At 37.0% G+C, this 12,838-nt stretch overlaps 1 protein-coding gene across 2 annotated transcripts in view; it reads left to right on the top strand.

Moving 5' to 3' along the window:
- Positions 1-12,838, top strand: part of LOC106070006 (myosin heavy chain kinase C-like) — a 64,356-nt gene that overhangs the window by 10,695 nt on the left and 40,823 nt on the right. Inside the window, exons 1-2 of one of the 2 annotated variants that reach the window (XM_056034889.1) lie at positions 6,086-6,106; positions 11,109-11,789. The exons of the other annotated variant lie outside the window; for it this stretch is intronic. Coding sequence (XP_055890864.1) covers positions 11,700-11,789 — 90 coding nt within the window. The 5' untranslated portion in view covers positions 6,086-6,106; positions 11,109-11,699. Of the gene's footprint in view, positions 1-6,085; positions 6,107-11,108; positions 11,790-12,838 lie in introns of those variants that run through there. 2 annotated transcript variants of the gene reach the window in all.

The following is a 12,838-nucleotide window of genomic DNA, read 5'->3' as shown; positions in this document are numbered from 1 at the left end:
GGTTTCCCCATTTGGTGATCGCCATGTTTTTTTGTGTATTTGTTTGTGCTTAAAATATGTGTTTCCAATTGAAAGGCTGTTGGATGCGCAGAGAGAAATCAAACGCTCGCCATTATCACTGATGTTTTCTGCAGAGCCATATGGTCCCATTACATATTCAAAGCCAGTTCGGTTGGGATTGATTTTGGCGTTAAAATCTCCCATCAGTAGAATTAGGTCGTGAGTAGGTGTTTCATCAAGAGTGGTTTGTAGTTGATTATAGAACTGATCTTTGATGGTATCTTCTGCATCCTCTGTAGGGGCATAAGCTTGGATGGTAGTGACTTTAATTTGCTTTGTTTGGAGTCGAGCTGTAATGATGCGGTCACTGATCGGCTTCCAAGCAATTAGCGCTGAAGCTGCTATTTTAGACATGATGATTCCTACACCACCAATGTGCTCCTTGTCATGTCCTGAATATATTATTGTCTTGCCATCATTGATAATTTTTCCACTTGACGTCCACCGCATCTCGCAGATCCCAAGGATGTCCAGCCGATAAGAGTCAAACTCTCTTAAAAGTTGGGCCAGTTTACCGCATTGATTCAGGGTTCTTACATTCCACGTGCCTATAAGAGTCGGTTTCCTTGCGTTGAAAGGCTTGCCATGTATCGGGTATTGGACTTCCAGTTGGCTTTGATCCAACACCGTCATCAGGGTTTGGCCGCCCTCGCCGCATGTATAGTTTTCATTATGTGTCGAGTTTGCCGTTTCTGTAGCAATAGTGGTTTTACAGGGTGGGGTCGCTAGCCCCACGCCAAACCCTCCTCCTTTCTCACCCGGGCTTGGGACCGGCATACGGCGGAGTTTTACGACATCAAATCATTTTATCTTCATAGTCAGTTACTGCATTACTGTTAAAGGTTTACGACATCAAATCATTTTATCTTCATAGTGAGACACTGCATTACTGTTAAAGGTTTACTACATCAAATCATTTTATCTTCATAGTCACAGCATTACTGTTAAAGGTTTACGACATCAAATCATTTTATCTTCATAGTGAGACACTGCATTACTGTTAAATGTTTACGACATCAAATCAATTTATATTCGTACTGAGTCACTGCTTTACTGTCTCAGTTCAACGACATCAAATCTTTTTATCTTCATAATTAGTTACATCAAATCATATTGTCGCTATTTACAACTACCTGATTACGACTTACTTGGTTATTAGCTTGAGAAAGGACAGTGGTTTTTCACTTGGTATTCACCCAGCAGTTTTGGATTCCTTGGATGCACAGGGTGTCTCAATGCTTTTCTCACATGTAGATTTGTGTCAGTGTCACCACATAGATGTTATAATATCTTCTCCAGTGTACGTTCATTGATGACTATATATAAACTTACATTGATTTATTTAAGAAATGAAGTACATTTTTCTTATAATCCTACAATTGAAGATTTATGACCTTGACGTAAGACCTTTATTTCTTTATTGCTTTTCAGTTCAAATCGACAAATAACAAAGAATGATCTCTGAATAAGAAAAACAAAACATTTTCCTTGTTTCCTTAGCAGTCATTGATTAATAATAGCGTCAAGTGAACTACAACACAACACACAACATTCAAATAATGTCGTCTGCAAAACTCTCAGTCAAGCGTACGACAATTGCCGCCATTTGTTTCCATGGCACTTCCTGGAAAAGAAATAAATTGCCGCAATAAAGGAACACAGGAACAACAAAGACATGTGTGTTTAATACTTTTGTTTTCCTTCTCACGATTTTATAGTATGCAATTAATTTTAGTAGTTCTAGACCAACAATAATACGATTGACTTAGAGACAATTCTGTACGATTTACTTTAATTCCTTTGCTATTATTTTAAACAGATGTTATTTAGCACTATCTAAGCCAGACTGATTTTATGTGATAATAAAATAACACTTTTAAACATATTATGTGATAATAAAATAACACTTTTAAACATATTATGTGATAATAAAATAACACTTTTAAACATATTATGTGATAATAAAATAACACTTTTAAACATATTATGTGATAATAAAATAACACTTTTAAACATATTATGTGATAATAAAATAACACTTTTAAACATATATGAAGGCGCCGTGGCTGAGTGGTAAAGCGCTTCCGAACCGGCGGTCCCGAGTTTGAATCCTGGTAAAGACAATTTTTTTTTACTTTCGGGTTTTTTTTAGTACGCCTCTGAATCCAGCCAGCTCTAAGGTGTACCTGACATTAGTTGGTAAAAAGTAAAGGCGGTTGGTCGTTGTGCGGGCCTCTAGACACCCTCGTTAACCGTGTGCTACGGAAACAGAGGTCCTTTACATCATCTGCCCCATAGATCTCAAAGTCTGAAAGGGAACTTTACTTTTACTTTTCTTACGATACATGTATATTGATGCTTATTTCAATACCCACCGTCAAGTTAGGGTCAACGCCCTATCTAAATCTATGATATCTAAATCTATTAATTGAGCAGCAGCATACATAGAGTCATTGATAACGATAGAAATAGCGATAGTTTGGTTTGTGCTAAACATCACACAGGAAAGAAAGATCTCTGCCCATTATGTAAATAATGAAGAATGCAGAAATCTTTGTTGATGTTGTAACGCTTCTTCATATGGCTTTTTGTTTTCTTTTTGGGGAGTTACTAAACGAAGTGTAAAAGCCCATGTGGAAGTGACTGGTCCAATGTTCATGTTTGTAACAGCCTTAAAACGTAATCCCTTTTTTTTTCACTTGTATTTTTTTTTGACAGATATAAAACAGTTTATGTATTGACTTAGTTTAACCTGGCAGGTGTATCCCAGTGGCGTATCTAGGAATTTGCCATCATTTGGAGGCCCGGGGGGGCTTGACCTCTTTGGGGGCCCCTGCGTTCTGACATTCGACATCATGACACGAAATAATGGCTTAATATTTAATGTAAAAAAAAAATTCGAACACTCATTTGGAGTATCCCTCAAGTGGGAGTCCGGAGGGGGATTTCAAATTCTTCCCCCCCCCCCACTAGCTACGCCACTGGAGTATCGTGTGTGCAATCATGGGAATAAACTCGTTAACAAAATGTTACAATTGTATCACGTAAATAAAGTTACAATTGTATCACGTAAATGTTGATCGTACTGATTGCTTAAGGCATGCTCTAAATACGTACATGTGAAATTCGTCTATATAAATATTAAAAGCGTGTTTCCGTGTGAACCAAACTGTAATAACCAAAAATAAATACACGCCTCTATAATGTAAACAAATTACAGCATTTATTTCTCGTCTCACGGCCTATGTGTGTAATAACAATAATCACCTCCCAAAAGGAGAAACCGCTTAGGGGATGTTAATAAGTATGCTCTCATATACACATATCAAATAATATCCCCTTGAGATATAGAATCCATAGAATCTATGTCATAATGACGTGTATAGTGCGTACACACGGGGAAATATGTGTACACACTTGTCTTTGTGATTGGAGAACTCTTCAGGTGGAAAGACGTCAAAGGTCTTACGACTACAGCAAATGTCCAATTTCTCTGGCCACCTTTCTGTGAATGCAAAGACGTTAGAGGATGGAGAGTCTGAAGAACAAATACTTGGGCTGGAGATACAGAGATGGAGAGAAAACACGACGACACACACCGTAAGAAAGAGGTCCCCAATTTGTTTGTTTTTTAACCCACGCCATGTACCTCTCCATCTCAGTTTGAAACATCTGGCCTTCTTGGGGATAGCTAATTAAAGTAGAGTTCTCCTATCAGACCTTGTGGTCTATAGGGCAGATGATGTAAAGGCCATCTGTTTTTGTGGCCTACGGCTAACGAAGGTGTCACGTGGCCAGCACAACGACCAACCACCTTTACTTTCCCCATGTAACGTTAAGTACCCATTAGAGCTGGTTGGACTCAGAGGCGCAACCAGAGATCCCCGAAATAAAAAATCCCAGTCTTCACCAGGATTTGAACCCGGACTCTTCGGTCCAATCAGGCTCCAGCGACTCCTCTATGGGTGGCCTAATATTTTTCTATTAGAAATCCTGTGCTAATAATGTGATTATTCTGTTTATCTGAGTAATTACACATCCTGTGAAACGTATTCCGCAAGCCAGTTCTGGTTGAGAACCCTTGGTAAAGGAATATTGAATGCTAGGCATACATCTGGAAAAAAAAGGATTTTGGTAAAGATTTTTTTTTTCAAACTTATTTTGTACTGACAGAGGTGATTCACGTGAAAAGAAAATACTGGAAAGCAAGAGAATTATCATCTGTGTTCATACTTCCTGATGTCCTGAGGATCTCCATATTTCCTGATGTCCTAAAGATGCCCATACTTCCTGATGTCCTGAGGATCTCCATATTTCCTGATGTCCTAAAGATGCCCATACTTCCTGATGTCCTGAGGATTTCCATATTTCCTGATGTCCTAAAGATGCCCATACTTCCTGATGTCCTGAGGATTTCCATATTTCCTGATGTCCTAAAGATGCCCATACTCCCTGATGTGCTGAGGATCTCCATATTTCCTGATGTCCTAAAGATGTCCATACTTCCTGAGACTATATTTCGCTACAATTGAAGGGGACACAACTGACATTTCCAATTTGGAGCACATTCTCCAAAAAATTGAAATAAAAATCATTTTGACACTTTAAATTTCAAAAAAACTTTTCCAACAAATAAAACAACTAGTGAAATGTACTTTAAGAAAAAAGGCAAAACCTCTTTTATACAACTAAAAGGGTGATACGTTTTCTCTTCATAACTAATAAATGTTAGATTTTGAAAAAAAAAAAAAATTTTACCCCGCCCGTTCTCCCCTTCTCCGTGAAAGAATGCTGGTTAAATGAATGTAGGCTATAAATCTACTAGACTTTATAATATTCCAATATTCCAATGATTGGCCTTTAGATCTACATGCGCTAAATGTTCCCGAGCATTCAATGAATAATTCCTACATGCGGAAATACCCGAAGACGTTCTTATCTTATATATTACAGACGTTACTTGAAAAAAAAAGAAGATAATTACGTCCTCCGCATTTTAAGTGTCAATCTAGTAATGCATGTTAACCAATGACCTAAACTCTGCCAAGTCGTTGGTTTTCCTGGCTGATTCAGGCAACCCGTTCCATTCTCTAATGGCACTAGGGAAGAAGAAGCACTTGTACGAATTTTTTCTAGCGTATGGAATGAAAAATGTACCTTCAAGATAAATATTTTCTAGTTTTTTAGCAAAATGTCTTTCTCTTTTTACTTTGACAAAATAGACTGACAACTGACTGTCTGTTTGGCTGCCCACAGTCTTGGACACGTTTTGTTCTCCCACTTCACATTTGCAGATCAAGTTCAAACTTGGCAGAAGACAATGCATGAATGAATAAAAAACAAATTACCAATAAGTGATGATTAATTAATTTTGTCTAATATAGAAAAGGGGGAGCTATCCCTTGCAGTATTGAAAGATATTTAGGATGGCTGCCTGGTTGTTCGGTTTGCGCGCTGGACTGTCGTTCAGATTTATCGACGGTCGAGGGTTCAAGCCCTCTCCCATCCCCCGTCGTCCTGCGGGAGGTTTGGACTAGGAAGTAAACTATCTTCAACTCTGAAGGAACATCCGAAACATGTAAAACATTTTACAAGATATGGCAATGTTTATGCAGTGCTTTTCCTTATATAAGCTTTGTTGTTGTTTTTTAAAAATTGTATCTCTTTTTCCATTGACAGTTGACTCCGTATTTTTCAACCATTGTCGAATAAAAATATAACCTGCTATAGTTGTGGCTTCAAGCACATGTATAAAATACAATTCTCTTGAACAAAATTGAACTTGCTGAATACAAATTAATACAAATACTAGACCCAACTAGTGAAACGTAAAGACACATACATATTAGTCATTAGCATATATTCATAACTCTATTAACCCTTTTTTTTTTATGTCGTCTGCCTCGCGAATTGTCCCCCCTTGTTGCTTTTCTCTCTCTCGCCTATCCCGCTCCCTTTACATATGTGCAGACAGTGGTAAACAATTCTACCAGGGTGACTGGAGAGTTAGTCAACTTTAAAGTTCAGTGTGTAACAATGCCACCAGGTGACTGGAGATTTAGTTAACTTTTAAATTACAATTTTCATCTCTGATGGTACATGATTTCATGTAACTTCTGCTTTTTGTGGTGCAAAGCGTAACTCTTTCATGGATTTTGGCTATGTTCAAAGTGGCTTATCAATAGTGCGTTTAGTGCTCCGAAAGCTTCATTACGATACAAAGTTTCTAAATCTAGATAGTAACATCTGCACATGATACGCTTGGTACAGGCAAGTCTATTTAATGTTGCTACGTTGTGGGTCTACATAGGCTTGACACTATATTTTGACATAATCTGGTCAGGACACTTTAACATTGGTAATATACTAAAACGTATGGGCCTGAATAATCTTAAGACCTGCACGACTCTCTTGAATCTTGTGACGCTGTAGCTCCATTTATTCGGTTAAAATCAATAACATAATGAGCCTACCAATTTGGTGTATACACGGATGTAGCATTGCGGCCAGGTCCACGCTGAGTGTTAGGTGTTTACGATATGTTTGAGTGATCACGACGTGTAGCAAGGTCAAATGCTTGCAGTCTGATCTGTCCACTAACATAGCGCGAAGTTTCCTTTTACGGAACAATCTGTTTTTAAAATAGTCTATGGTGGCTAGCACACGTCTGGTATTTTATGAGTCCAGTCTCTATTTCTCGATAGGATTTAACGAGCTCATAAAATATCCATTATTTCCAGAGTGTGGACTGATTACCATAATATTGTGATACTATTAAAATAAATGATCTCTTCTGGGAATTCAAATAATCTTCGCTGTTCCACTTAAATCTAAATACGTACTGGACAACGATAGTTGAAAAGGGCACTCTTAGACCAGACTTGACTCTGTTTCAACTTTCAATGGGGTAAATATTCAAGTCGGACTTGTGAAAAATACAACGTCTATTTCATTGTAAGCAAACATTGTTGGACTCTCTCTTACTCCAAATGAAGTATTCGCTTGGACATTCATAACGTTTGACTAAAGTCAATGTCTGTTATTTATATCTTATATTCTGTGAACAAAGCGACTGAGTTATAAGCTTGATGCGGAACGTTGGCTTAAACAAGTCTAGTAGGTTTATTCAAGTTAAGAACGAATCTAGGGAAAGTACATGGCAATAAACATGCGTATTACTGATTGAGCAAAAATATAATATAATTGTTACTCCTGAGTTCCATGAAAGTGATAGTGCTGAAATTGTAATAGAATGTTTAGTGAATGAGTTTATGTGCGAAATTTTTGGTCGTTTGGAAAATGAAACTTTGTCAACAAAAATAATTTAATTTGTTTTTCTAAGACGAAAGTGTGAATTAAAAGTAGGAATTGAAAATGTCACTCCATCAGTCATACTTTTGGTATAATGTCTGTTGACTTAAAACGTATTTCTAAAGGTAAATTCATTCTTGTCGCTCTTTCTTCATTGTATTTGAGTCCCTAAATGGTTAGTTTTGCCGTGTCAATTGTAATCTGTGCTCATTGTCTTAGATTGGCTGTTACAGCTAAAGGAACTTTTAAAACATAAAGTTAGTTTCATATTATGTAAGACAATCGATTAGCCGCCCTCTAAAGAATCTTTCTTCCAACCTCGTCTTTCGCTCAAATGTTGTTTCAGCTAACTCACAGGCCCCCCCTCCCCCATGGCGCCGACAACGCCTCACCTCGGCAATAAATTCAGTCAAGACATTAAGATATGACTGGACGCCTCGAGGCTTAGACTAAATGTTCACCTAAATGACTTGAAGACATAGCGGAATCTTTATACAAATAATGTCCGAGCGTAAACATATTTGTGCCTAGGACGATGTGTAGGCGAAGGTTTCTTCCAGGGCTCTGCTTGTCTTCTCTCTTTAGTGAAAAAAAAAAAGATTGTTATTTCTTTTCTTTTGAAACGTGGATGTCAGTTTTATTTCTCAGTGGCTCAGACAGGAGAATCCACGTTACAACTCTTTTGTTATTTCGCTGATTGCCTTTAAATCTAAGAAACTTTGTTGCGTAACCGAGGAGTTTCTCATTCACCCAACAGCCTAGATAACTGGTGGTCATAATTGGGGAAAAAAGGGAGATAACTTTTGCCCTATTTAGAGTTGAATCACGAAAACAAAAATAGAGATTAGAATAAACAAGAAATGGACTAAATTTCACATAGGGCTCAAGAAAACGAAGCCTATTGCAAACTGTCCAGACATGACCAATATATAATTTTTCGTCTCTGAACCGAACACAACAGAATGAGACAATCATGTACCCTGGAGGAAGCTAGAAAAATATGGACTAGGGAGATTTGCCCTTTTTGATCATCACCATAAAATTCTGACCGTGTCCTTCAAAGCTGCATTCTCCATCAAGAGACTCGAAGACTCCCCCCCCCCTCCCAGCTTAGCACAGCTTATCTCCCTCATCCCGTAGTCTTCTGGATTGTCAATGCCATCCAATGTCTGTTAGAGACAATCCAATGTCTGTTAGAGACAATCCAATGTCTGTCAGAGACAATCCAATGTCTGTTAGAGACAATCCAATGTCTGTCAGAGACAATCCAATGTCTGTTAGAGACAATCCAATGTCTGTCAGAGACAATCCAATGTCTGTTAGAGACAATCCAATGTCTGTCAGAGACAATCCAATGTCTGTTAGAGACAATCCAATGTCTGTCAAAGACAATCCAATGTCTGTTAGAGACAATCCAATGTCTGTTAGAGACAATCCAATGTCTGTCAGAGACAATCCAATGTCTGTTAGAGACAATCCAATGTCTGTCAGAGACAATCCAATGTCTGTTAGAGACAATCCAATGTTTGTCAGAGACGATCCAATGTCTGTTAGAGACAATCCAATGTTTGTCAGAGACAATCCAATATCTGTCAGAGACAATCAATCAAAAAGTGAGGGAAAAAAACATCTCAAATAAGTTTCCTTCAAATGAAATAAATAACATTTGAAGATTTGATATGTCCCAGTGTTGGTGTCAGTTTTAAGTTGCTTGTATACTTAGTGTCGACAGATTCATGTGGTCCCCCAACGGTTCATTAGACTAAGCAATAGGTGAAGGGGGAATATTTAGTGTTATTTTGTGTGGAGAAATTTAAGATATGTCCCTGGAAAAACATTTGACACCCACAGAAAACTCTTGCAGAAGACAGGCCAAAACAGCGCCAAAAAAGAATGTAAGTAGACCTCCCTGCCGACAACGACTTTTTCAGCCTTAGGTGTGACATAATATGTAGGTCACAGCTTGATCTGCGTTTCACGTGAAATACTGCAATCATCCTGATCTTCTAACTCGAAGACTATACCTTACATATATATTGTGTGTACCCTGCTGTCATCTTGGGAAAACAAAAAGGAGCTGTAGATAGACTAGTGGAAGTGGGATCAGGTTTCTTACATTTCCACTTGGTTTTAGAAGCACCTACGAAAGGAAAGGGGGGAGGTGTAAAGAACAAAGAAAGTTGTGTACTATTTTGTCAAGTACTTACAGTCTGGGGGTCGGTTTCGTTAAGTCTACCAATTTAGAGAGAGTGTGTGTGTTTGTGTGTGTGTGAGAGAGGTTTATTTTTAAGATCCTGTTTATTCTCATTGTTTCTAAATGAGTGTGTTTTACTTTTTAAAATTAATTGGTTGTAGGCAAGGTTATTAAGAAGTGCATTTATTATGTGTGTTTTAACTCTTATGCAGGTTGTTTTTTTTAAAGGTACGCTTCACTCGCGTCGAGTTTATTAGAAAGGCAAAAAAATAAATTGCCAAAAAAAAAAAGGGGGGGGGGGGAGCGCCGACTCTCCTGGTACAAAAGACTTTTGTATTAAGTAATATTGCAGCGGTTTTAGAAACTACATGGGCCGTCACGAAGTTCTTTCAAACTTTTACCTACCAACTGTTTCTACGTCACGGTTCTCAAACCAGAAGTCAGTTTCGTTGTGAACCGTTGCATGGAATAGAGAGCATTTCAATTAGCTTGAAACACTTTTCAAAGATTTGTATTTTTCTTAATATCCTACTTGTTGTCACAACATTCGGATGATATGACGTCACGATGTGTTGTGATGCCGGGGATTTTTACTTGAATTCAATAGTTAACAAAAATGACGATCTAGAATTACAATTGATGATTCTTTTGATAAAACAAAACTCTGGAACTTTATTTAAACATAACGTAAGTACAGTTTATGTACAAATTACAAATCAATGAGCATGGAACATATTACAAAGGCTTTTCAAACAGAGCTCTTAGAAACGTGACTTTCTACAAGGACATTATTTTATCGACTGACTTTACTTTCTTACTACCGCCAATTCTCTGGCGCTAACTCTTTTCAAAAATGTCTTTGTTTAATTTCAAATCAACCAATATATTTCAAACATACTAATTACGTCCCTTGGGTAAATCCTGACTTGAATGACAAGTGTCTAAATTTGAGGATTAAATCCCGAGACTCATGTCGAGGGCTTATATTTCTTTCAAAAATGAAATGTACAAACAATTCTATAATGTAATCTGTGACACTTGTATATATATTATTAAGAAAAACAATAAAACAATAGAAATTGTTCCAATTAAAAGTCTGTACTGTAATCCAATGTTCAGAACATTGTGAGAACTGTTGGTTAAAATTTTCCCCTCTTCTTTCATGTAAGTTTCTTGTTTAAATAAAGGGCTATAACCCAGTAACTAAAACCTAAATTGGGTTAGCGTTCACCACTTGCCTTACTGTGCAGGACACACAGCCCCAGGGGAGGGTTCTGCAAGCGATGCACTATTGACGCTAGGGCGAAAAAAAAAGAAAGATCCAAATAATATAGATCTAGGTATTTTCTTTTACTTATTCCTCACGAAGTTGTCACTGTCAATGTGTCAACAGGTTGGCCCCGCCGATGACATACGTAAGACGTGCTGGAAGTGTAGCCAATCACTTTTTTTTTCTTCTTTTCACAAGCCGTCAATCGAGTAGGCCAATGAAAAGCGTGGGATTGAAATGTGTACTTCTTTTTTTTTTCTTCTTTTGCTATAGATCTCTAGTCTTGAGAAATAGGAATACGTCAAAACAAAAAAAGTGCATCTAGGAAAAGTTCCCAAGTGTGACGTGTGAGCTGACACACAAACAGTTCATCGGTGGATTAATTCATGCGAAGTGCTGTGTGGAAAGGGAACTCATGTGATCCAACGTCGTCTAGATTGAGTTATTTTTTCTTGGTTCAGAATTTTTATGTTTATCTTGAAGCATTTATATTTTTATATGACCAGTGTTGGAATATTAGATTTAGATCCAGTACAGTGTCGTTTGATTTATTCTGCATCTTTGACCAAAACACAAATGCTATTTGACCGGTATGCATGATCGCGTGCGAGTTATAACGAAATGTTAAATGCCTATACAAGTACTTCTCTTTAAATTGTGTTCTAACGTATGCTGAGAACAGATCCAGACCTTGTCCACTACATCGATATGAAAACGTTCTGTGTGATGACAGAGTTTGTGGTTAAAAGACTGTCATGTTCACTTCTGCTTTCCCGTGTGTTCTATTTACTTTAATCTGTTGGAACTACGCTGTTTTATCTTGAACAAAAGGGTCAGTCATTGAAATTCAGTAGACCGGTCAGCATGAAGGAGGACATGACAACTACGGACGGGCCTGGGCGCAGGTCTAACACGGCCTTTAAAGTGGTCAAGTGGATTTTTAAGTCGTTGTTGGTAAGTAATGAGACAGATCTACTTATGGTTCAGTTTTTGCTATTTAATATTAAAACCTACTGATACAATTAATCAGTTAAATCACTATTACATATGAACTATATTTAAAACCAATGCACACAAATAATTGCTTCATCATTGTAGAGATTGTCACACAGGGGTCAAATTTATAATTAGTAGCGAACTTGTTGGTGTATCCGGTGTACAGAGTACCGGAAGTGTTGATAAGCGAAGTATTAGAAGCACAAATAAATCTATAAATATGTATGCACTTTTCAGCACTGTAGAATTGAAATTCTAACCGCATTGGCTTGTAGAACAAATCTATTACAAAGCTTATATCAACTGACTCTGTCAGGTTCAAATTTTGAACGTTATTTCATTAAGCGGCAGAACTCCATGTTTAAATCTATATTAATCAATAATGATTTTTTTTCCTCTTTTGATATCAAACAAAATTATTAATTTACTATTCCAATAATTACTTGACTAATTGGTTGTTGAAAGAAATTAATTCTTTTTTTTTAAGGTAAAATAAATAATTGTGTAAAGTTTCAACTTGATCCGAGAATGAGTGTGGGAGAAATAACGTGTACAAACTTTGTACCAGACGTCACGATTGAATTGATATAAGCTTTGTAAAAAAAAAAATCAACACAATCTTGTACCGGTAATTTAATGTTTGATTATTTAGAATCCTATTTACGTTTAGACCACAACTACCCAAGAACAGCCAAGAAAAAAAAATATATTTCTCCTTTATTTTTACGGGCTTGACATTTTTATTTTAAATTTTGATTTGGACATCCAGTTGTTATTTTATGGTTCACTTGTTACTATGTGCAACTGTTGAGTGGTGCTGCGTTACATTGTAGGGTGTTATAGACTTTCTTTTATGTTTCAGTCTTTTTTTTTCTTTTTCATTTGAATTCTATTTTGTTAAACGGTTGAATGTTGTTTTTGTGTTTGTTGAATATTGTTTTGTTAGATTTATTGTATACTGTTGATGTGTTTTATGGCTGAGTGTTGTTGGTTTCAGTTAAAAATGT

The sequence above is a fragment of the Biomphalaria glabrata genome, chromosome 7, assembly GCF_947242115.1.
Source record: "Biomphalaria glabrata chromosome 7, xgBioGlab47.1, whole genome shotgun sequence".
Lineage (NCBI taxonomy): Eukaryota > Metazoa > Mollusca > Gastropoda > Planorbidae > Biomphalaria > Biomphalaria glabrata.
Note: the sequence above shows the minus strand (reverse complement) of the source record. Positions and strands in the feature narration are given on the sequence as shown.